General features: G+C 36.9%; 1 protein-coding gene across 6 annotated transcripts; it reads right to left on the bottom strand.

Moving 5' to 3' along the window:
- Positions 1-269: 269 nt before the first annotated feature.
- Positions 270-25,727, bottom strand: LOC139148381 (epithelial splicing regulatory protein 1-like). Of its 6 annotated transcripts, none has more exons than XR_011555917.1 (16): positions 25,444-25,676; positions 25,126-25,254; positions 24,375-24,597; positions 18,452-18,541; positions 17,059-17,113; positions 16,015-16,125; positions 15,074-15,206; positions 14,121-14,163; positions 12,612-12,709; positions 8,706-8,912; positions 6,717-6,944; positions 5,799-5,982; positions 5,007-5,284; positions 3,860-4,019; positions 3,578-3,624; positions 270-3,017 (listed from the first exon to the last, which is right to left on the bottom strand). XR_011555917.1 is itself a non-coding variant. In XM_070719818.1 (15 exons), exons 1-14 carry the CDS (start codon positions 25,573-25,575, stop codon positions 3,619-3,621), a joined length of 1,917 nt encoding a protein of 638 aa, XP_070575919.1. In that variant the 5' UTR covers positions 25,576-25,727; the 3' UTR covers positions 270-3,017; positions 3,578-3,618. The 6 variants fall into 6 exon arrangements, 2 of the variants coding, with proteins under 2 accessions (XP_070575919.1, XP_070575918.1); XR_011555915.1 differs by having other exon boundaries at positions 4,554-5,284; positions 25,444-25,669; XR_011555918.1 differs by lacking the exon at positions 3,578-3,624 and having other exon boundaries at positions 25,444-25,670.
- Positions 25,728-26,937: the final 1,210 nt, after the last annotated feature.

Raw genomic sequence — 26,937 nt, 5'->3', positions numbered from 1 at the left:
GTTACTGCGAGAAATACTTTGTATTTCAATACCTCACGGAAAGAAGAGAAGGAGAACTTGTTTATTAAAAGAACAATAATGATATGAATATTCAGATAGGGAATGTTTTTGTAAAATGTATTATTTATGAGCAGATAAAACCTCAGTTTTTAAGCCTCATTAGGAATTCTAATATGCATCAAGTCACATAAATGTCAATCAAAATTGGACAATTTGTTGCCTATGTCATAGGTCGCAGACAATGCCAACAAAATCACAAGGATGATATCTTTTGGAAGCACTGGTGGATTTTATTTCAACTGTTATGGATAAAGTACAGTATCATAATCTCTTTTAAAAAAATCAAACCAAACAAAAATCAAACTTTACAATATTTTTCATTGGACAGTGCAAATATACACATATATGATCTGAGACTTTGTACGTCTGTACTTTTAACATTCTAATCATCTATTATGTGAGCTTACTGCCTGCTTAGTATGTTTATTTATAGTCTAACCAGACCAGAATTCCGTTCATCTTCAACAGCTTACTGGATCTGAGCTCTAAAACAAAATTCTTTCATTAGACACAGTCTACACAGGTAATACACCATTTTCAGCGTGTAGGGAGAGTTGTAGTATTGCCACTTTTGACACACCACAAAGGTTATCCCATTCTCTTCCCAAACCACACTGGACTTCAGGTTACAGTGGTTACACTCATTGCCAAATGTAGCCGTCACATGACCAAGGCTCTAAAAGACAGCTAGCGTCCATTATACCTACATTCACTGTGCTTTTGATCCATCTTGTATATTGCAAAATTATCTTAGGTTCATGTTATTTTTTGGTTAATATTTTAAAATAAAGTTTTTAAGACACAATGGTTGTTGGGAAAGCTAGCGCTCTTCCCAACTAGACAAGGCACGTTATGGTTTCATGTATTGCACTCTGTCATTGTTCTCCTGTGTTTTTTCCTCCAAATTCCAGTAACAAGCTCTTGTGAGTAAAAATCCTGAACTTTTATTGGTAATAAGCTTACTTTGTTCAGAAATGTGATTTCTCATTTTAAAGTTAGTCTTAAGGCACAAATATTGATGTAAATAATGAGAAGTTGAAAATACATATTTGAGATGGACAAGGCACGTTGATGAAATTGAGAACAGATGACTAAAATTATTAATTCTACTGATTTCACAATTAAATTTTTAAAAAAGTTACCACAATCATAATGTTACCACAACATTGTAGCAATTATTAAAAGTTTAAAACATTGGGACTTGAGAATAATTTAGTCAACAATTATTGAGTTGCTAAAACAGTTTTTAAAAGTGCATGCGTATTTTGGTAAAAGGTTGGGAAATGAACTACATTTTCTAACTTGTCAGCTAATGATTTAGTAAGTTAAGAGATTTACCAACTGCCATCCTAAATTAAAAAGTAATGACACTATCTGGATGATTATGGTGAAAGTGTTAGCACCAAGCTTTCACGCTTGAAAAAAGTCATTAAAATTAGCGCTGTGATTATATTTATCAAGACTAAAATGCCAAAAAATTGAGATTATATCAAAAATTCAAGTCTTCTCCAAGGCTCTTTTCTCTCGATAATTACAAACACTGTAGCCATGATTTTCTTTGTCAATAATGTTTACATTCTAGATATGACTTCTCACTCAATAACATTTACATCCATGCCATTATTTTCACTCAATAATGTTCAAATCAATGCTATAATTTCTTTCAATGATATGTACAAACCATGATTTGTTTTTGAGTAATATATGCATCTACATGATTGCATAGATGACGAGTGTCTGGCAGAGTATTTTGGTTGAACATACTAGGCAATCAAGTAATAAATAATAATATAATAACTTTTTAGTGAGGTTGAATGTGAGTATTAAATAGTTAAAACAGGCGTTACGTAGATTTATTGCCTGGGTTCATTGATCAATTCTATGTACAACTAACAACTACATACAAATATCAGCTCATTGCCGTACTCACTATATCTGCTCTGCAATCTATGCCTAACAGAGTACTATATTGACTGGGTACTGCCTTAAATTGATTCTACTAAAACAGCTATCATACAAAGACAATTAACTTTCAATTCTATCTTTTGAAGAAAAGTACATTACATAACAATAAATGTCTACTTTAACGATGAATTTAGTTTTAGCTACTTTTTTGCGAGAGTTCAAAATAGGCTGCCTGTTGTAACTAAGTATACTCAGGTCAAAACAATAAAATACTCTCAACTCTTGGCAGTATAGGTGCGTCACATTCAAAGTTCAAATAAAATCTTTCTTTCTGTAATAAGTCATGTCTGTTGGATTTGATTATAGGCTCTATGTTCTGCAATTTTAATTCTTGGTCAGAATTGGGAGCATTCCTGTCTCTGTCATGTGACACCATTTCTGCAGATATGTATACGTCTTCCTTGTGAAAATAGAGAGTGACTGGTAAACGGTTTCCCTTCAAATTCTGAACAGAATAAGCACCAAAACTCATTTGGTTTCAACTTTCGTCAAAAATTCTTAATATATAATTGTAGAAAATGTAAACTGAAAAAGAACATGCATGAATTATATTGTTGGATCATGGTTTGTTTTCATTTGCGAAGAACAAAACATTTGATTTTAATTCAGTGGTAACTTCAAAAGGCACTTAATGGTTTATGCGAGATGAATCTGGATCTCTACATCTTAAAAATATTTAAAATATTGCGTAAAATTCTCAGAAAAAAAATTGTATTTCTATCTAGAAAGTCATGCAAAAAAGTGGAAGACTTTGGGTGATAGATGGTTTTGTTGCCACTCAGCAGAGAAGCAGCCTAGCAGTGGGTTTAATTCAGTTGTTGAATTCATCACTAGCCTCGGTAGAATTCCGTGTTGTAGCTTGCTATAAATGATTGATGATTCTTCGCCTGAATTTCACGTAAAGCCATCTCTGGTGAGTGAAAAGGTATGATGGCGTCTCCATCTGGGCAGCCATCGTTGTTATGCGGTTGGTGTACGCTATGGTAGGGTACCTGTTGGAGTGAAACGCATGGACGAACTACATGAGCGGGGGCGCTGTACTACAACGGAAGACATGGCAAGCAATGTTTTACGTCAGCCCATGTCAGAGAAGTTGACTTTTACCAACAATACAAAACTGCATCATACAACCAATCTCATTCTCAATTAAAATATTCTACAATTAAAAATGAGATGATCACCTATGAAAACTAACCCTTACTACACACAGTTTTTAAACAGAGATAACACTCAATATTGACATTTTCGTATCTATGCGTTTAATGGTACATCAGAAATAACTCCATTATCTAAGAGGTGTATGTGCAACCGCGTTAATATACCCTTTTAATTTTTGTGAATCTTCTGTGATTTGTGCAAACTTTGTAAGTTTTTGGAATGGTTAAGGAATTATGGGAAAAAGGAAACTTTAACAATTGATTTAAGGTAAAACCCACCGACAGTGCATACCAACTTTCATGATAGGGTCACTATGTGTCCACATTTTGCCATTTTTTAGTACATCATTAAAATAAAGTGAGTGCAGAAACCACATTAAAGTAAAGGCACGTACATTTATTAAAAAGCAGAGAGTTTTAGCCTGATCCCTTCACATCAATTCTGAAAAGAGAAAAACGCAAGAAGTTAGGAGCTCTATACCAGTAAAGTCAACTTTTGCCCCCTCTAAAACCCATTGGTACACCCAAAACACAGCAAGGAGCCAACACAGAAAATGAATAAATATACAGTATCCAAATAGGCAGACTATGTAATGAACACCAGAACCAAGTTGGCTATGACCACACCATAAAGACGATATCCTACAAGCACCAAATTGCATAGAATTTGTCTCTACCTATGGTGGGGTAATCCCTCTATGCTGGCACACACGCACTGCTGTCGTGATCATAACTTCGGTCACCATGGCTGTTCAGTGTATGACATACTACTCACTGACAGACAGACAGCCTCTCAGCATTACACTTTTGCGCATGACGTGTGCGCTAGTAGTATCCCTTTTCATACAAAAATTCCAGAGAAAGTGTTCTGTCAATATACTCTGGGGTCAAACAATACAGTGTCAATATGAATTTGAAATCGCAGATAGTCGTGAAAACAATTCGTAGACTCACAAGTAGTTTCAATTTAAACACAAATAATACAGAACCATTAGTCTTATTGCTTTTACAGAAATTCCAGTTGGATTCGCTGACTCTTCTCAATATGTTATGCTGCTCACTTCAAAGGAAGACCGCATTTAAATATAAAGCACACAAAGTTACAAACCCCAACAATGAATCTTCTGAGTATACTTTAAGTATACCTCGGAATGTACCAAAATGAACATTGTTTGCAACTGTTCCCGCGTTCTTCAGACAACAGCATTTCAACATTGCAATCACTCATAGCATGTGCAATACAGAGATCAATCGGTAAAATTGTCTCATCTGAATGCTTCAAAACACAGCATCTTAAAAATGGTACTGCTTACGCCAAACATTGATGTTATCTATCCCCATGACCAAACTTGATCACTACATTGTACTTACTTTCTCGGGACAGCAGCTGTGAGTAAGTAGGCAAAGGGTGTTCCACATGCACGCATTCATTTCTGACATTCAAACAGTTTCCTCCAGTTGTTGTGATATTTCCCCGTTTTCTGCATCCAAGTACTCCTCACATTTATGAAACCGTTTTGCCACCAATGTGTTCACAGTTGATATTTTTAGTGTCATGTTTTGAAATCAGTCCACTTTCTCCCCAACAGATGCCAAGTCTGTCTGCCACCAAATATTCCAAAATGATCTCCACGGATAAAAACCAACATGGCTGACCCATATGCCACCTGTCTCTATGGTGACCACCACAGCTACTGTTGAATGTTGGATGAAATGCATGACAGTGAAACACCTTTGTACCGACATTACATGTAAGTTTGTTACATTTCCACAACCTAGTATAGGCGTCTACAACCGTCAAGTGTGTCAAGAAATAAACCTTACCCCATATCCTTGAAAGAAGGACACAATGTCATTAACTGAGGTTGTAAACGGCAATCCCCTCATGCGAACTACTGCGCCATTATGTGGTGAATAGTATGCCTGGCTTGTGGGAGACACTGGAGGACTTGGAAAGTAGTAGAGGGGTGGATGATAGTAGGCAGCTGGTGCTGGCGGCTGTCTTTGAGGTATCGGTATGGGTCCCATCACTGAGGCTGCTGGTGGAGATGGTATTGCACCTGGGTATGGTGTAAATTGAGCTTGGGCAGGGATGGCGCCAGCTGAAGAATGGAAAATAATAATGTACAGTCACTATGATGAAATGTTTACCATTCTTGTGACATGAAGGATAAGCAACTTCATCTACATTCATAGATAGTTGTGTTTCTACTGCTTTCGGTAATCTAGCCCTGATGTTATGAATAATTGTTTCTGAAGCACAAAAATATGGCATTCTAAACAGCGCTTGTAGATGTCATTGGAATGGATGAAATCTAAAATTTACTTCTTTTCCAATCCTTATCGGGTACGTGCTTGTATGTTTGGCACTATTATGATGGTTATACAGTGAAAGATGAACAGCTCCCTCACAGGGTGAAGTCAAGGATAAAAAGACATCAAGATTTTACAGGTGAGTTTGTTCAGTTTAGGTAAGTTGATATTCAAAGTATTTCAAATTCTACATTGAGATAGCTTAGTTTTCATGTGAATTTCCCCCTTTCACATCTTTTTTGACTGGTTTAGTTGTTAAAGGATGACGAGCAATGGATGGTATATTTGTGAATTCACACATACCTGGTGGTGATATACCGCCTCTGTTCAGCGTTCCACCCATCAAGACAAAATTCATCTCATCACCAGAACACTGAAACACTTCAATGTAGCGTTCACCCATGTGTTTACGATGGCACTGTTGGGCGGCATGCAAGGCCTTCTCTGCTGAAATCATTTGGATGAAAGCATCACCAGATGGACGCCCCTATTTCAATGCAAATGATGGAATGTCAAAGGTCAGCTCTTGAAATGAAAAGCCTTATATGTATCAAATTAAAAACAGTGCACACTTGCTTCACACTCAAGCCAAACCCTTATTTTTTAAATGAAAAAAGTTTATACTGCACCTTAATATCATAATTGGTGTCTAAAGTTCTAGATTACAATTATCAAAGACATCTGACCAGTCACAACCGATAAAAACTGATATGCTTATCAAATTTCAAACAGACATGTATCGACAGAAGAAATAATTTACATTGGAAGCATCGAACTAATACATTACCCATTTTCAATGAGTTGTAAACAATTTTAAAAATTTAATTACAGGCTGAAAGCCTGTGCTGACGTGTTTTGCACAAATCATGTTTTGAAATGGTCCTGAAAAAGGAGAGCTTGTTGGTTGTAGTGCATCATAAAAGAATAACTTTCTTTTCCAAACAATTCATATGGAAAATTAGTCCTCGCTAAATCAATAGATGTTTTTATCTTTGTGAATATTTTTTGTGAAATGTTTTTGTGAAATATTCAATGGGTGTCTTTGCTAAAACCTGCCTCCGGGAACAATTGGGGTGCAATGACTGCAAACAATGTTATTCACAGTACAGTTTAGCATGTACAAAGTTCTATGATAATCGAAAATATTTCATGAATGTAGATACGTTTATCATATTCTTTGTTAAAGGTCTCTTCTCTCAAACAATAAAAGGTAATTCTTACTTGTTGATTCAAGACCATGTGAACACCGTGAGGGCGAATGTAGTGTGCGAACTCTCCCAAAAACTTCATGATATCCTCAACCGTGGCTGAAAATGGAAGTCCCCTCATACGTATGCAATCCCTCATGGATCCTGTGGTAATCATCTGTTGGGGCAGCATTGGCACGGTGCCGGCAGTTGGCGGAGGTCCATTTGGAATCAACGGATGCTGCTGATAACGGCTTAAAACCTTCAAATGGAAAAAACATACTATTAACACAACTGAAAATTCAGGAGAGATTTGAGACAAAAATTAAAGATATTAATGAAATGTTACAAATCTCAGAGTTCAGTATGTATAGGTCATTCAAAACGATGAAACTGTTTAGCAAATTTAACCTCCATTTGCAAATCATTAATGTGGCATTAAATTGACGTCATCTTGTAGGTCATAAAACTGCATTTTGATATAGCATCTAAAATTGTTTCCAGAATTTCAGACTTTCAATTTCAAGTGTGAAATGGTAGGTCCAATAACCGCGTAAAGGTCAAACACAATGTGATTCATGCATACATTAACATCGGGCTGGTTCCAGATTGCCATTGAATCAAGCAGAAACATGAACAAAAACCCCAAACGAGACTGGATTCAGGTACAGAATCAATCACTTAGTTCTGTCTTCCCTGGCGCATCATTCCCGACTGAAGCCACTCATTCCCATGATGGATCAACCACTGCTCTCAAATGCGAAATGCCAGACTGCACCAAAGCTGATTGACCCCCTATCTGTTCACCAAGAGTTTTTTAATTTGTATGTAAAGTTTTGCCATGCATAACTGCAACATTCTGTGTGCATTAATTTCATAGCGAGAGCAAAGCCGGGTATAGTGGGATCTGTTGTTCCCTCCGTGCAACAGATGTAGCCCCACCAGTTTGTAAATTCAGAGTTGCTATGGAAACCTGAATACTGTAAGAAGAGGACTGTCAGCTTGTGGTATTTTAACTGGTTGATAACTCAAAATTACTTTACATAAGAAGCTTATTGTAAAACGTTTCATTTTAAGCTGTTAATCCTGAGGGATGTACTTTGGGAGTTTTATTTAAAAATGCCATAAAATTTATGATAGATGTCTGAAATTCAGGAGTTGATGGCGAAGACCACATCGAAGCAACTATTTCAAGGATATCAAATTTTGCGGAATTGGTCACACTTTGGAGAATGCATAGGATTATTAAACTTTTCTAATTGCATGAAATGATACACAATTTAATTTCTTTATAAATTACGTTTACTGTAGATTACTTTTGTTTAGGATTACAATATATGTATTAATAAGAATGAAGTAATCACACTTTTTTGTTTTTTTTGTTCGGTCAGTTTCTCTCTGATGGAAATATTCAAACCCAATGTGTGAGACTATTCTTGTACATAATCAATAACTCTCGGCATAACTTACTCCTACAACAACACTTTAAATTCCTCACCTTTTTATGTTGGATTTTGACCTTTGAACCGACCTTTGAACTAATTTACATTTGTAATGGCGCTAACCACTGAATGACCCTGAATCATATGGGCCATTGTAATGTCGTATTATTCCATATTTTGCATTCATTCAAAACGGCAACACAACATTTGATTGCTATAACATTTCATAAATATCAAGTACTGTTTTAAAAGTTCTGCTCTTTCCAAACAAGAAAAATTATTCCCAATCTGTCCAAACTTAGAATCAGCACCAATCAGTTTGAGAAAAAAAAATGGTATTGCTTTCAAAGTGCTTAAATGCATTAAAGATAGCTTCAGGTGAAAATATATTGTAGATCCCAAAGGCACGAAATGACAAAATTACTTGTGTTGATAGAATTTATGAATAAAGCTGATCACGCGTAGTCTTTGTTGACAACAGTCTGCAAGCCTTGAATAAGTTTTAGTTACTATGGCAGCCTGGAACACCTTGTACAAAATAGAGGGAATAGTAATGCAGTTGATATGATGGTAGTTTTTACCTGTTGTACTTCAGCCGTGGTGCTTCTGAAAAGCTCGATGTATCTAGAGCCAAGGTTGTCCTTGTGTTTACCAAGTGCAGCTGTTGCATGCTCCTCGCTTGCAAATAAAACAAAGGCATCGCCAGTTGATCTGCCATCCGGATAACGCACAAATAACACACCCTCTTCACCTCCGGATACGGGATAATCATCACCAAAGAAGGCAATCTAACAAGACAGAAGGAAGAGCTGATCTTAGTATGGATGAGAATTGAATTATTTACCATGCAACATTATGTCTATGTCCTTTTTACCATGTCACTTAATTTGCATTGTTACTCAGTCAAATTTTGCAACAAAATTTACAAGTATGGATCAGACAGTTGTTTTTTGCCTTTGTAATTATGATTATTGAATTCAAGTTGGAAATGCTCAACTTTTGCAAAAAGCATGTGGTTTACTCTGAACTGCTATTATACCATTACAACCGCTTCAAAATATGGAATGTTTGTAAGGGTGTGATTACTGAGCATGAAAAGCCCATATTTGATTTTGTGTGCATTACTAAAATATTTATCAAAAAAAAGTGTAACAAGGTTAGCACGACTACTGAATTAGGGGCTTTACCTCGAAACTTCACTTTTTTTTTCATTTTTAGAGATTAAGGAAAAGATACAAATCCTTGGTGCCAATGGTATTTAGAATGTGAAAGGTGAGAGGTCAAAGTTTATGTCCGTGTTAAAGCCTTATCAGTTGTTTGTTCAGTGACTATTTGTCACACTATAAATCTTATTTAGCATTTTGCTTCATTTACTGTTTCCACAACATGGTAAATTAGGATTGTCTGAAAACACCACAATCATAAAATGCCACATGATGCTTTGAATATTTCAAATTTGGTACCAAAGTGAAAAGAATATAATAATGGCCATGATGTGTATGCAGAGAAGTTTATGGAAAATAATGCTACTTTTGCAGCAGCTGGTACGCATGCTTTCTCTGCTGTAGAAATTGTATCATTTCGGATTGAATCATTAACAGACAAATTTTTTCGTGAGTTTGTATTTTTTAATTTTAAGCAGCTTTTCACAGGTCCCTTTCAGTAATCAGTTTACATGAAATGTTATAAGTTAATTGGTAAAATGATAATTTCTATCGTAATTAGCACGAATTTACTTCAGTGAGGCTTAAAAGTATCATTTGTGAATAAATGAATATCATACAACAATAGAGGAGAACCCATATTGGCGCAGCGGCCACCAATATGCCATGAAAACAAGCAGACATCTGATCCAGCAAAGCTGTGTATTTTTAGATAATGTACCATTAATACGGCCTGTTGGACAGAACTGACGCGATAGTGCATTAATTTCAGGGTATGAGTCACATGTGTGTATTTAAAGTTTGATGTGCTGTGGAATTCTGTAGATCTCTTGAATTATAAAAAGCATCAAGAATTCTACAAAATTTTCATTTCATTTTCACTTTTTTTCAGCCTCGTGTTTATTCACCCAAGAAATGGACATTTCTGACAAAAAAAAATTCAGATGTAATATCAAATTTATGATCAGCCCTGGCAATTATACAGAGGAAAAATTATGTGACAAAACATGTATGGTCATTTTTGCAGAATCGAGGAAGCTAAGGACAAAAAATATACGAAGGTTTGTTCACGAAAGCATCTGACACTGCCAGTGTAGTGTGGTATGGTGATGGTTTATTTTTAATAGTTTGATGAAAGTCTGCAGGTAGTGATCTCATTCAACCAAACTTAATATTAATGAGCATCTAGTCCAAGAAGGGACTGGGAATACAACAAATTACGTATTCTGTGTTTGGAGGTTTCCACTGCCAGCTTTTAAACTTGATAATAATGTTCCAAGTCCTGTTGGTGCAGTGCATCAATACAGTTTATGACAGAGACATCCAGAATGGGTTCACTAGCATTACTTAATGTGAAAACAACAAAACTGTTGAGCTGATTTTGCACATGTAAAATATTAAAATTGGAAATAAAACTAGTAATTGAAACTAACAAATTATGTTATGTCCATCACTCTAATTGAAATGTTTAGCATAAATGTAATTACAAAGACAATTCTTAACAATTAAATAAAAGAATTTTCTCCAAAAGTACAAAAATGAGCATTGATTTCAACAGGACGACAGAATTATACCATGACTGTGAATTATAATTTGTATGCTAAAATAGTATCATTAAATAAACATTAGATCATATATTGTTTTTTTTTCATGGTCACAGCTTTACTCCCCTCTACTAACGTGTCGGGGATGTGTCCAGTTATATTACAATTTAATTTTTTTTCAACAGTAATGTGAAAAAAGCTTCATTTTATGAAATTTGATTGATTTGTAAATTTCAGATGTGTAGCTGGTTCCATTAAATCTCATGCTTATTTTGTTTACATGTATTTCTGGTAAAAGATATGCAAATTTGACATTTCATCAAGCTTTGCCAACCATTTTATTCACAGTGGATATCTTTTTACACAGCATCAATATGGCCTCTCTGTTATCATATGCAGCAAGCCATTTTTTTGATGTCTTTATTGATTGTTGACTTACAATGGCAATTGTTCATTCTGTGGGACATGATGCTCCCTATTTTGTGCTTCACATGTCTGTGTGTGTGTGTGTGTGTGTGTGTGTGTGTGTGTGTGTGTGTGTAGGTCTACCACTGAGTTGTACCATATGGTGTTGCAATTGCTGATCCATTTGCCTTGTAAAGAGCCCAATGCCATTGTAATAAAGGGAATATTGTGTTCCTAGTTGGCACTGTACATGTCCTACAAATTTATGACTTAATACAAATATTCCTTCCCATACAGAATTCCATAGCCACATACAGCAAACACAGACAAATTTAAATGTCATGTAATCCAAGTGATTCAATTCCTCCTTGTAAATATTCATAATTGTCATAAGACATGAAATTATCATTCTGAGTTTCAAAGATCCAAGTGGTCCATGTTTGCCCTTGCATGGCATAATTTGACCTTCCATGGCATTGAATGAAATAAATATGTATGAAGAAATTATATGGTTTTACACAAAAACACAGGTGACATAGCAAATGAAAGTAGCTGTGTTATATGATATTTGATGCATGTATCTACACTGGGATCCCATTGAACAGGTTGCATTATTTACTGCAATATTTTGCTGGTATTTTAAGTTGACCAAAGTGCACATGATCTAATAATAATATTTAATGCTGAAGAAGGGGACTGGATGGCCCCGTTTCATATCTAATTTGACTATGTAAATCATAGGATGTGTCTACATATTGGATATAGTGCACACTAGATTTGTCATAAAGGTTAGATATCTGTAACTTTGGCATTTCAACTATCATGTACTTGTGTATCTGCAAATATGAACATTTAGAAATGCAAAGTGGGGAAATTCTAAAACTTTCATCTTGTGTGATTTGCATTTGACTCATTTTCAGGGTTTAAAAAGTTGCAACCATTGAACACAACACCGCCAAAATTTCATCAAGTTTTGGCCAAGGTTTTTCACATTTAAAACTAAAGGGACTAAATATGACAATGGCAACCTCAAGTTTGAATTAAATAAACACTACACTTTTGCTTGAAGAGTTTCACTTAAGGGCATAATTTGATGACCTTTCCTGAAGGTATCAACGTGGAACCAAAGTGACAGTATGATTCTAATGGTAAACAAGTCCTCTACAAATCAATTTTATGAATCAGTTCACAGTAAGTGACCTTGGCCAGGCCACCAACTAGGAGAGTTCATCTTCAAATATATGAACCAAACATGAGTTGTGCATCTCTACTATAAAGTCATTCTCAGACCTACCCTATCCACATCATGTCATGTAATAAATTCAGGATGAAAGCAGAAACAAAGTTAAAACAAAAGTGTTTATTTTTTACTCACCACATCTTTGGCAGTTGCTGAGAATGGCAGTCCTCGCATACGGACAATGATATGGCCATTGTCCCTGGCTAAGAAATGACTGGCTTCACTGGAACTACCTGCAAGTTACAAATATATCAGAAGGCTATTTACTCTGTTTTGTTTTTGTTTACCTGCAAAGAGGTTTGAAAATTGTCCAATGAGCATACTAAAAAGAAATAAAGTGGTGTCATTGTCACTCACGTACATAGCTTGTAATTATACTATGCATGGTTTTTGTACCATTAATTAATAATAATAATATTTTTATTGCTTGCTTGTAAATATAGAATTTACATCACATTTGTGGCAATAAAAGTGTGATACAAAATAAGTTAAAATTTTCTTCAATAAAGATAAAGTATTACAGTATAATAATAGTAGCTAATAATAATATAACTAGGTATTTCTTTGTTTATATAAAGTAAAAATAAATCAGCAAGTTGTTCATTAAAAGATAACTCTTGTTTTGTTAGTAGAGAAATAAGCTGATTTTCAGTATCGTCGTTGGGAAATTGATTTTACTGAAAAAGTACTTTCTTTGGACTTTGTATTTCTGACAGACTAATTTGATGAGAACACCAAACAGTAGTTGGTGCAGTGGCTCTCCGATGAGGGGCACCTGCTTCTGAGTTTAACCACTGAATTGACAACTATTTAAAAGGAATTCCTTTGTACTTCATGAAACCAGTGAAATCCTCAGCTATTATCATGCATAGCCTGCACAATGCTTGCAGTAAATCATACAATGCTTCACAAAGCCCACCCTAGAATCTATAGTTGAACTTTTTTATTCACATCCCACTTGGAAATTTTTCAGCAGAAAATCCTTCATTGAACAATCGGTATGGTAATCATATTGACCTTTGCATTTACAATGTTGTAATTGTTTTATGTTTTATCGTTAGTCAGGAAACTAAGATACGCTGGTATTTTGTGTTGGCTGCAGTCATCATCATTTTTTACATTTGTTTGTTCGGGACTCTGGTAATCCCGCTTTCAAAAATCAACAGAAATTGTAAAAAGATGAACATAAAGAGCTGTACCAGAAGTACATGGAACTAGACTTAAACACTCAACAGGGCATGGCGAGTTACAAAGAGACAAAGATGACAAGCAAATTAAACAAGTTTTGAGACGGGTGCATTTGTTTTGCTGCCTTTTTGCAGTGTTCAGTGGTCTGACAAACCGAATCAGTCATCCGTGGAAGTAACTTTCAATAGAAGTGTCACCACTCAATACTCCAAGGCATTGACTGATCATTTAAAATATAAAATATTGACCACACCTCAACTCTTGAACAATTTTGACTATGGCAGAGTTGATCCCTAGGCTATATCAGTGTAAATTATTGGATAATGTGGGCAACTTCGCCCAGTGCTAGACAGAACCAGACAATGGTCAAGATTCTATGGCCAAGGACATCTGACCTCCGACCTATAGAGCTAATAAAATGGAGGTGTTTAAAAAAGAAAGAGTTAAGTGTCTAACCTGCGGCTATTTTGATGAACTCTTCACCAGTGGCTTTGTAAACCTGTAATGTAAACAACAATAAAATTATTTTAGATTGTATCAATCTTGAAAGCTGTCATGTAATTGGTTGACTTCTATTGATTTAAATTTCAGGATAGTAATGGTGTAAGCTATCATTTAATTGGTTGATAGTATAGATTGCTATTTTCTGATTTGTCAGTCTGGAGTTGTAATGCAATGCTCAGGACAAGTATACAACTATTGATAATACAAGATGAAGTTTATGCAAATGAGAGATAAAATGTGGAAAACCTGGTTCTATCCTGGAACTTTTGAGAGTTTTCTAGCTTCGCTCATTTTCAAAGCTGCCGACATGGTTTTGCCATGAAGTAGTGATAGAAACTGATGTATGAATTGAAACTTTTGTTGTCGATGAGTTATGTGTTTCTTTGCATTGAGGAGACAGTTACTGTAAAGTTTGGTGTATTGTCAGTAGTTGTTGGTCTGTGTATCAGGTACAGATTAACTCAGTCTATCATTGTAACATATCATGCAATTGAGATGTATGTATGCTATATAGTATATATGTTACTGTAGTGTTGTTGTTTACAGGTCAAGTATTTAAGTTCAAGTCCGGACTACAATTTGCTTGTTTGTTGTAAACTACGGTAAATGTTGGCAATACGAATACAGGAGTTGTCCAGTCTGATTACTTGTATGGAATATATAGCGACGCTTTAGGAATTAGTATCAGAATCTGTTGGTAAGACGCAGAACAAAAAAATCACCTAGCATTAAATTGTGTCTCTGGGGATGGTGTTACTTTAATTGTCACCGTGTCAGCTCATCAGAGTATCTGGGCCATTGTGTCTCAGCGCAAAACATGCCGTTATCGAAAAGTTGCAAACCAAGTCGTTTCATTGCCGTTATTTCATTGAAATTTGGAAATGCAGTCACATACTGAAACTTACTTCAATATAGCGATGCCCGAGATGATGCTTGTGCCTTTGTAAAGCTAAATCTCTGTGTTCCGTGCAGGTGAAACGAACCAGAGCCTCACCATTGCGTCTTCCCTGGGGGTTCAAACACAGCGCAACACCACCCCTGCAAGAGAAAAAAAAAGTTTATAGTTTCATTTACTATGCATAATCCAAATACGCTGGGGGTTTTTTTTAATTTATAGGCCCTTTAAATGCAGTATATCCACCATTACAGATGCCTATTTTGGGATACACAATGTCTTATTTGAATTTTGGGGGAGTGGCTTAGAGTGACAACTATACAAGACTAATAGACAACGCAGTTTATCATTCTTAATTGACGTGAGCTTTTCCACAACAAGTGTTCATCGTAGCGTCAAATCTTCTTAAACAGCTGTCCTGGGATTAAGCTTATGGTGGCACATGTTCTTAACATCCGGCATCCCAAATCACGTGACGCTTATTCTGTCTACGTGGTTCTTTCTTTCCAACGACAATATTCAGTATTCACCAAAGATCTGATTTGTATGTGATTTTGCCAGAACCAATATGTAGAGAACGGACACTTTCAGTGATGTTCCAAGTCGTTCTGGTTCGCCAGCTCTCGGCCAAGTATTGATTGGTTCCCAAAGTGGCCTTACAATGACTGTCTACCAATAGAGATCGTGGTAAACACACAAATCAGTGCGTCGTGCCAACCATCACAATGTATTCTCTTGTTAGACATAAGAGCACGACAAAAAAGCGTGGTATAATCACTTTCAAGTTTCTACGCGACAATTGTTCATGGGAAATAAAAGGGAGTCAATTTTCGTTTCATCCGTCTCGCGGGATAACAGCACCTGTTTGATTCACCGAATTGAAGTGGAAAGCAAATAGATCTACCGAATTTCAACATCGGTATCGCTTCTGTTAAAAGAGCGTGTACTTACTTTGCTATATCAAGCCCCTTGAAGAATTTGGCGACGTCTTTGTCGGACGATTGCCATGGCAACCCTCTGGCTTTAATCACGTGATCACTATCAACAACTTCGTGTTTATCGCTGAAAGTGAACAAGGTTAATAGGGAATAATTCCAAGGTCATTGGGAGCTGACAGCCTTTTGGTTAGACTGTCAAACAAATGCTTAAATTTCACTCAAAAACATATCATCGATAACGACGTTCAAAAAATGGTATCTAATTTAGAGTGCAAAAGTGCCTTATTAACGTTCCTTTGAAAAAAGTTCAATCCGTATATAAGTGGAACTCAAGAAAGTAGTTTTGTCGTACTGCCTCGAAAAAAACCTCGAAAACCAGGGACGGGTTAGTTACGACGGGGAACTTGGCGACTAAGAATGCTAGTCATGTAGTCACTGAATTGAAAATCGTTGAGCATGGCATGCCAGACAAGTCGAAGATGACCCCTAGGTCATGGGTCATTTTATATACATACATTGTAAACTGTCTGTGAGGGCAATAAAAATAAGGCTGGTCATCCAAGGCTTTGACAAAGTTGTTTTCGTTGCTACTTTACAGTCACAGACAGAAACGCCCGAAGCGTTATCTGTTGTAACGTCGTGCGCTATTTTACAAAATCCAATTTTTGGGGTTCACTTTGCGTTTTGTTGTCCAATTGTGAAGTTTTAAAAATCTCCGAAATATGCTTCTCCGTAGGACAAAAATAGGAAAATATTATCTAGACTGTCGCAGTACAGTTCAGCCACTACAATTCCTGTCTTCTCGACCGTGCACAGTTGAAAATAATCGAGCTCCAACGTCGAGAGTAATTATCAACCCTAGCTTCGTTAACCAAACAATGTCACATGGTTTCACTGTGATGTAGTTGTCATCTAGGAAGTACAGGTCGTGAACGTTCATTAAACGCTATTCAATTATTGTATGCAATTATTAACTTTTACATGCAAATAGTCATCAAGGCCCCAGGGTGCAAAAAAGAAACCACTAGTCACCAAACGGTAAATAGTATACACTTACCACGTGCCCGTTTCGAATTTCGATTGGATGTGTTCTGGAGAGGTAAACTTATGTCCTGAAATTCACAGATTACACAAAAAGTCAGCTGAATGAAGGAAATTTATGGAATGATATCAAATTGCTTTCATTGGAATTACCCAATAGAAAACAGCTTCAAAAGTCTTAGTTTTGCAGAGGATTAGTTGCCCTGCGGCAGCCCTGCTAGATGAAAGAGGATTGTTTTCTTTGCGTAAAAATTGAAACATTTACATCACAAACGGGTGTGCTCTTTAGTCTGGTTGACTGTATGCCTATACGATGATGATGGCATGCTGTACAGAGTGTAATTGCTATGGTAGAAAGTTCGCGAACTAAGTACGCCAGATAATCAAACCGATTGGACAAGGTCTCCCGATTGGAATTATTAGCAGGTTTTAAAACCGTTTACCACATGCCTGTCAGTTTTGGAGATCAATCGGATATAATAGGACAAAAAACTACAACGTTAGAATTCGATTACTCTCGCATGAATACTATACTGTTTAAGAGATTAAGTGAGTTCTGATTGACATCGATTCACCTTTGTATCTCTGTCCCTGTCATCAATCTGGGGACACGATACATCATGTGTCACGTGATGTATTTTCAGTGTGTCGAATTTTGACCTTTGATGAATGTTTCACTCAGATTTTTAAAAAGTACAGCAGACGACACCGAAGCAGGAATTTCACAGCTTTTCATATTGCGAAGAAGTACTGTCATGAGGTACTGGTGGTCAGTATTCGAGTATATGACTTAATTGCCAAAAAACTAAATAAATTCTGTAATTTTATGACATATTAGGGCCTCATTGCACATAGAGGTTCAACAAATGCACATATGTTGCCATGTCAATGGTTCTGTAATGACATGGAGTCTATGTTATGTTCCAAGTTATTTATAGCTTTGTTGAATATAATTCTGAATAAAAAAATTCTAAATTTAATGAAGACAAATTTAGTGGCAATACGTCTATGAGGTGAAATTTCGTCCATCATGCGTGTGACCGTTTAGGTATCATTTGGGCTCGGTGGTGGGAACATTCCAAGTTCTTCGGTGATTGTTGTATTCGGTACAAAACCATAAAGAAGAATAATATTTTCTTTCAAAAGATTGAAAATTTTGAGCCAGTAATACCCGCCATTCGTGTGATCCATACACGTCATCGGACAGACTTAAAGCCTCCACAGGTGGTGTATGCAACGATGAAATATTACCCTTATCGTGACATTTATAGATAACTGCAAGCGTTATTCCACCACGCTGCAAAAATGTTCTTTTGGGTCAAGTTCCCAATTGAAATCAACGAAATGCAGTCAGTTTACCGTCACTCGTCTTGTTTAAAGTAGAAAATAACAAGAAAATATATACTTACCATCTGATAGAAGTCTTTGAATAATAACCCCCATAGCTCTGACGTCACCCGTGGCATACATCGTGTTGGGAGAGATGTCTAGTTTCAAATCTGATTTCACATGTTAAGGAAACGTGTTAAAATATCCTTAAGTACTGACGCTGTTGTACTGAAAGTGGAAAACCCTATAAACCGACGCAAATACAGGACAGAGTTAGCAAACTTTACTTGAAATTTCGAGGCATGGTGGTGCAATGAAGGCGAAAGCAGTGGGACTAAAAAGCTTGGGTAAAAGCTTGCATGATGCATATATTCAGGACTTTATAAGCAACAATCAAAATATAATGAAACATTAAGATAATAGCCGTCACATGTTTATCAAGGGCCCGATACCTTGACTGTGGAGATCTGAACAGAAAAAAGTTTTCTATTTGAGAACAGAATCTCTCTTTTAGCCTCAGACTGAAGTTTACTGAGTTTCGACTCCATAGTGCTATGAGACACGGTGTGTTGTTGGGAATGGGTATGTGATAAACTACTTGAATACTTAACATACTTATATTTATTTCGGAAGTAATGATTGATTGAGGTAAGTTCAAATTAATTCACGAGTGTTCTTTAATCAGGTAAAAACATCACTGACTTTCCCGTCTTTTTGTCGTTCCTCTTCGAAAACAGCGCCTGCACGTTTAAAATGCAGTCTTTAATGGCGATTATTGGTAAAGCAAACAGAATAATAAGTTAAGTCCGTATCAGGTCCAAACCGTTCATATTTTGGGCCGTATTTTTAGCACTCATGGTACTCAGTACTCATTTTAATTTGAAAATAAGAATTACAAAGGAAAAAATATACTACTTGTTTCCACATGCTCAGGTTGATAGATCTGATTGACAATGCACCATTATTCCATTGTGAAAATGCCAACATGCTGCCTGTACAATAGAATTTATTAACGTACACTGATATAACTGAAACAATCGCACCGCGGTATCACGTGATCATCTGGCAATTTCCGGAGTTTTAACAGTGATATTGTGTATTCACATGGAAATAACACGTATACTTCGAACGGTTTCCATAGATTTACATAATTTATCTAATAAACTATTCTAATTGTATGAAACAAGGAAAGTTCAAAGCTTGCTGTATCAAAACGTGACACTGCGAATGGTTAGGGTTGTCTATATCACAGGTGATGAAAATGAGCCACAATCATTCTCAATAAATAACGCGATTCATATATATTTTACATCAAAAAATTGAAGTATCTTCGAGTCACATGGGAGACAGTGAAAGCTTTCTTTTAAATATGACTCATGTTATTTCCTACAATATGGTTCCCGTCACGAATAAAACATCTTATTAAAGTCACAAGCGCATAGATACTTTATCGCGTATTCTCACATTTGTAACGTTTTCTTAATCATCTGTAGAATATACCTAGAAACATGCCAAAGCGTTGTCAAAAATAATATGGACGCATTTTAAATATACACGTGGGAAAAAAACATATTTACCATTCTCCGCAACATCAATAAAAAAGGGGAAAAAACATTTTTAAAGATAGGTAGTGGACTTAGGCCGATTGCGGATAATATAAAACGTGTTTGTGGCTAAAACAGAACACAGAAAATAGCTACATTCCCTCTCTTTGCCTGCTCTTTAAATTTATTTTTCACCTTTCTACAATGAAAAAGGATTCTGTTTGCTCCTTCCCTTGAAACTACTGAAGAACTAACACGGTGGCAGAGTACATTTTAATTTCAAGTACGATCTCATCATTATTAAAGATTACATCAACGTTACTGATATGTGTGCAAGGAACTTTCCTCAGAAATGATAAAGTAATTCGATTGATTAATAATTGATTAATTGATTGACTGATTAAGTGAATGTTTAATCAAGGCGTATTAGGAAAAAAGATGACACACTTATGCTCGTTCATGTTTAATAACCAATACGCCATGCTACTATGACATGGAGACACATTAAAGAAACTTTACTGAGTCGAATTTATTCTGTACGATTAATTTTCATCTAACTCCAAAAGTTTAATTCTGTAGACCATAAAACAACAATTTCTTGCTGCGTGACAATTTCGCATACATTTGAACTGTTGTCCGGTGACTTTTTGAAACTTGGTGAACAAACGTAACGTGACCATGGCAGGAGATTATCAACTCGTCACGTGACATTGAAGCAGCGAGATTCGTTTCTGACATTTTTAGACATGTAAACAGTGACAGGCGATGTTATGTATAGACACTTGAATAGAGAATGTGGAAATATTGTGACAAAAATGGACGCTGGCGCGGGACAGTGGGTTGGTGCATTGCAACAGGTTGATGTAACGTCACGGTGCCAGATAAGACTATGATCACATGACACCACATCGTCCCTCGATCACCATCAAAATTGAAACGGTGTGTGACCTACACGATGTAAAGTGAAATGAGGTGGCACTTTGACTGAGTTGAAGACACGTTCTGTATCACCACGTAGAGCAATAGTGCATGGGTGGGACCTAAAATAGCACCGCTATGACATGAAGGTATTTGTATAATAGATTGGGTTTAAACAACTACTAAATTAGATCTTTAAATAAACATGTATCAAGTTGTATCCAAGGCAGTACAATTTTTCATAAATGTAAGATAAAATATCGAAACAGTCAATATTTAATACATCTCATTATGAGTGTTTCGATTTTTATTATCAAGTTAATATTATTACCACAGCAAATATCTGCATTTACAGAATTGAGTGGAACTTCAAACAAAATGATTGTCTTGATTTATCGAATCTAGCAACCAACAATAAATACTAGTTTATAAATTTATTCAGTTATAATTTCTGTATCATGTTTGCCAACGTTAAGGGGGTACACTCACAAATTATGAATCATTAACTTACAACGTGTTCCCCACTTTGAACATCTATGGTCACGTGCTGCTCACACATCGTGTCGTTTGCGAATATGGCGGGGGAAAAAACATTTTTAATTTTTTTGGTTCATTAAAACAAATGTTGAAAAATCACATCCAACTACAGCCTACTCAACCACTCAAAACCTGACGGTGTTGACATCGCAGCGATTGTAACTAGACGCTGTAAGCTCTGTTTCTGTTTTTACCTGAAATCTTGTCCTCATTATAATATATAAGGTTAGTCAATCCTAAAATAGCAGTTTCATTTTAATATTTTTTAGAGTGCCATGCCTGCGCAGAAGGCCGCTGGATCTAACTGCAACGCTTTGCTATCGAGTCAAACATCATTGTAACACCTGACATCGTGTATCGATTTTTAGTCGATATGCATGTCCATACACGCTGTAACTCTGGACTGCCTTATTACAACTGCATACAACAATTGACTCCATACAGCACTGCCTTTAATTGGTCACAAACAATCATTTATGAAACCTTCCGATCGAATTTTTTCTAACCTCTCAAAAAGCTTACTTGGGGTTAAAACTACTGTTTTTCCCACAGTATTAATGAGAAAGGCATGGTTGACACGAGTATACTGCTTGATTAACAGACTTTGCTACGGTAATATTTTTGGAACAACTTTGATACCGGGGTTAATGTCCACGTTGTCGACCAGTTCATCAAGAGTCAATCAAATGTGTACATAGTGATTATACCCAAACAGAGGAGCTTGAATGGTGTAAGAGAAAGCCAAAAACAAATGTGGTTCTTTGCGACATCGCGACAAACACATACAAAAACAACAAGGTCAGGTGAGCAAAAGGTGAATCGTTGAGAATAAAGGAAAGGCGGTGAAATGTTCTCGTTTGCGCTGACTGGCCCTGTGAATGGTGCCGTGAAATAAATCTAAACTTGGTGGTTTTAGCGAGAAAACACAGCTCAAAATAATGTGTTCGGGAAAAGGTTGAAATCAGAATAGAAAGATTTTTTTTAAATTTTGCAGAGGCAAGAATGAAATTGCTAGAGTTGTGTATAGCAAAAATGAAAGTTTTGGAAGCTAGCTATAGCAGATGCCTAGATGATGACCAGAATAAGGGTTTACAAGAGGCGAGGGTACATTCAACAGCCAGCATCGGTTGCATTGTTATCATTGTCGTCTTCTTGAATGGTTTTATTCAACCATAACAAGGTTTTGAATTTTATGCTGGTTGCAAGAAAGGCATCCCCCGTGTGTATCTGAAAACTACAAAAGTAAGTCGGCAGGAGTAAACAATGTCTTCCTTATATGAAGACTGTTTTCCGAATCATGTAATCATAAAATCAACATAAACACACACGTGTGCTGTGAAATGCCGTCTGGCATGTGAAGTTGCTATGCTGGTTTCAGTCTATAGGAGACTTTCTAAAGCTGGGAGTCAACATTTCCTGTTGTCATTCTAACATCTTATTCACAGAATCGACAATTCATGTCGTTAATTTCAACATCTTATTCTTAGTCTTTTAGTGTCGGTCTGCATGTTTCGTGTTCTTTTCACCCTTGAAATATACACTTTCCATTCACAAGAATTGCGCGGATTCTACTCTTAGCGGCCGATTAACACTACACTAATTGCACAGCGTCACTCTTCAAATATCACGATGACTGAAATGTCAAACATCTAGAAACAACGATATTTAAAGGCGACAGTGAAGAAAGCCGAACGAAATTGATAACTATCATAAATCTTGATATCGTATTGTTTTTCGTTCAATATGGTTGGTGGACACCGCTGCTGCTATTCAACGGGTATTACAAACATTAAAGCTATTTTGAACCGTTGTTCCCTTTACTAGGTTACATAATATCTAAAGGCACGCTGCCAAGTTAAGTAGCAGCCCGTTCATAAAGCCCGGGAGCTTACTTAAACATTACAAGACAACTCCTGAATTGTTTCATAATACCACAATTTTATGTGTCTTGGAATGTGTTTTTTTCTCGCGGGAAAATACTGCAGCAGATCACATTTCGAGGGAGGGGGTTTGTACTGGAAATGTTCAGAAATCAAATGAGATGCCTGGTTCATTCCTATTTCCACGCCCCACTGCGATCATTTTTACTTTTTTATGTATACCAAAAAACAAAAACAGAATTACATGTTGACAAAGTTAAAACGTCAGGAGCACATCAATGACCTGACAAATGCGCCATGATGGTTAATAATTATTCGTCTGAACGAAAGTCAGAGTACACTTTCGACGGCACGCCTTCCGGAATGACTTAACACCAGTTGTCAAGAAATGAAGTGTATATCTCTTCTGCATCGTACCAATAAAAACATTTCATGAACTTCGACGGTGAGAACTCACAAATACCAACTAAGTTAAGGGGTTCCAAAAGTATGCTTGGATGTGAAGTGTACCATCATGTTATAGCCGACTGACAAATATACTGGTCGACCGGTTCTGGGTCTTGGCCCGGCAAACAATGAATAGCGTTTAACATGCATACCGAGTTGCATACATCCATTCAATTAAAAGTCATTTAGTATTCCTCTGCTATTGTATGCTTGCTGAACCCAACGCCTCTGTAGATCTCCTAGCCTATACGTCTCGTAAGACCAGTAGCTCAACACCACTGACCATGGTCTTTTAACTTGCATCATAATAGCCCTCTGAAAACTGGACCATAGGTTTTAACAGACTTTGTATCGATTTATCTCGGTCCTGCAGAATTAAGATATATGACCCCCAGGAGTGTATCTGACTAAGCTGGTTAAAATCGGTCAAAAATTAACAGTTACTATCAGATACGCCTGATATACTAAGACATTACTGATAGAAAAGGGTGAGTTAAATAGTTGTAGCTCTCGTACACTTTGACCTTTAAAATATCCATTTTAATTCAAAAGACGCTGTAAACACCAACTCTTTATATGTGAGACCACGTGAATGTCGTAAACCCAATAGAAATGTAGTAATGTTAAAAATGACTAAGGTAAATTCTACGAAGCGTTCATTTTTATTTAAAGGATACATTCCGCCATATCTTTCAATGAGTTCGGAGGTGGTGCCAGCGTGTGAAATCTGCGGAATTCTTTCCGTAAATCGAAGAATCGGTAATAATGTTCCGGCAGTTCTATGTTTTTACCAGCGGACTGAGGGTGCAGACATTGCCGTAGCTGGAGCTGTCCGTCCGTACAGATACAGAATGTGGCACCTTCTGTTGAATTCAGTACATTACGGACTTGGTTGTCGATCTGAACAGAACGGAATTCAAACACACAAATTAGGGCGCGATTTTATGTCTGTAGTTTGCCCGTTTCGCAAAATTTCTAGCTAGCGTGTGTGCACGCCACGCTGCTTTGTAACCCTTGGCAGCGTGCATTGAATCTCGTTAAAAACAACGGAAGCTAGCTGTATGAGTGAACACTTGACAAGCAGGGCTCTTCAATAGACTAACTCTATTACGACACTTAATCTAATTCCGGTGTGAATTCTATATGTGATTTGTGCGTGATTAGCGCCCAGGTCGATCGACCGAATAACTACAGTGAAATGCAACAAGTGCCTACAGTCTTAATACGTTTCTGTGCACTATATATGGTATAACCAAAGCGAAAAAAAAATCGGGCACGTATCTGCTGATAACAGGCCCACTGTAAATTTAGGTTGAAATGGTGGCAAGCCATATTTCATTCGTAAAGTGCCATTACATTGTCAGAATCTATGGCGTTACAGGTATGTTAGGATATATGCCTTGTAGCATTAACTGATACAATGTGTACCTGTTGTAATACAGATTCCAGTGGTTCTGCATTTTTAATTGAATCTTCTTTAATCCCCAGCTCCGAACAGAATTCCTCTGTGACTTCCGTGTGATCGGCCCTAACGTACGACTGTTGGAAGCTAACAACCTGTTGATCCAAAGAGCAATGAGGGAAAATAGTTGAGTGGGGAAAGCACAGTGGAAACCAAGTATGTCATCATTTTATACCAGAGTGGCGCACAGCTTAAAGAGTTGGGTATCCCTTTATCCAAAGTGCTACCGGCGTGTCGATTTCATTCAATGAAAACATTACACAGAGTGCGCAATCTTCGCCTACCTTGTTCGTTTCAACATCGATGACCATCCATACAAGTAGCACTATCTCTTGTTCATCGGAACCAAGGTATGGTCCCCTCTGTCCTGGCGTAGCGCACCACAACACCACCAGATAGTTATAGGCTGTTGCCATTATCAGATGTTTTGCGTACCGATCGAAATGCTACCAGGGAGTCAGTCCGTTCTTTTGCGTGCTGGTGAATGCAAACCAAATGTTTTGTTAGAATACTGTTCCATGTGCAGGGTAATAGCTTTGTGAATACCGGCGTCTCATTGGCTGAAAGCACGGTACGTGGCAGATTAATGAATAGGGTTGGTGCGTACGCACCGATATCTGACTACCAGTCCCTCTAGCTATCACCGAAAATATACTTAAGTCATAGATATAGATAGGTCAGACCACTAACAACAATAGTCTTGTGCTGAAACATCGGGAAGAAATTGTTTAGTTTCGATTGGGGAAGCCAAGTTACTCTAAATACGTACTTGAGGATATCGATTTTCCGACGCAAAGCCGTGATTTTGGCTTCTTGCAGTGATTCATTACTGTGGCCTAGTCAAGCATGGTCGAACATGAATTTAAATAACAAGAGAGTTAAGGGGCCGTGGCTTTACTATCGGCAAATCATATGAATAAATCGTTAATTACACAAACCTTCGTAGCGTTCCCAATTCACACAAGACACTCTTGCAAGCTTACTCGGCTTTTGTATGGCTTCCCGACAGTTTGTCGGCATTTTCGCGGCGTAAATTTGGCATGGACGAGTGCCACTGTCGCTGTTTGTAACATGAACCCGGTCGGATATTCCAAATGCGTCGGGTTTTGATTGATTTTTACACGGATGGTTGTCGCAGACACCTTGCGAAACTACTCTAGAGTTTCTTATGTGGGCGTGGCGATTTGAAACCATACTTCAAGTCCTTACACAGTTGGGTGTACATCAGAAAAAAGTTCGCAAAATTGCGACAAACGCAGTCCTGAGATCAAATGCAGTGTCTCGGTAAAGAACAGTTTATTATTGGTGTTCTGGTGTGGTCGGTGTTCGGGAATTATAACGAGGTGAAGGGTTATCCGGGTGGTTTTGTGTGCTGGGTCATGTGTTGTTTTTCAAATTGTACGCCATTATACATGGCGTCTTAAGTGTTTTGGCCACTTTGAATAAAAATCAATCATAAATCAACATTATATGCATATCGTGCTTTTCTTATGCAAGCGTTACAATGAACAAATCACCGATAATTTTTTGTGTTTGGTGTGATAACGCCAACCCACAACAATGTGCAGATCTCACGTGCTCTGTCGATTTTACCAATGTACATTTAAACACGTAGCTTGTGTTTTTCATACCTTCGTCTGTCTGTGAGAATTCAACATATTGACCTTCATATCAAGTAGCGTACATAGCTTTTCTTGATATCGACATATCTTATCAGAGCTGTCGCGAACTTTATTACCCATATGCGTGCGCCAACGACTACCAGCGGGTTTTAGAAA

Source organism: Ptychodera flava, chromosome 13 (assembly GCF_041260155.1).
Source record: "Ptychodera flava strain L36383 chromosome 13, AS_Pfla_20210202, whole genome shotgun sequence".
NCBI classification, from domain to species: Eukaryota; Metazoa; Hemichordata; class Enteropneusta; family Ptychoderidae; genus Ptychodera; species Ptychodera flava.
Note: the sequence above shows the minus strand (reverse complement) of the source record. Positions and strands in the feature narration are given on the sequence as shown.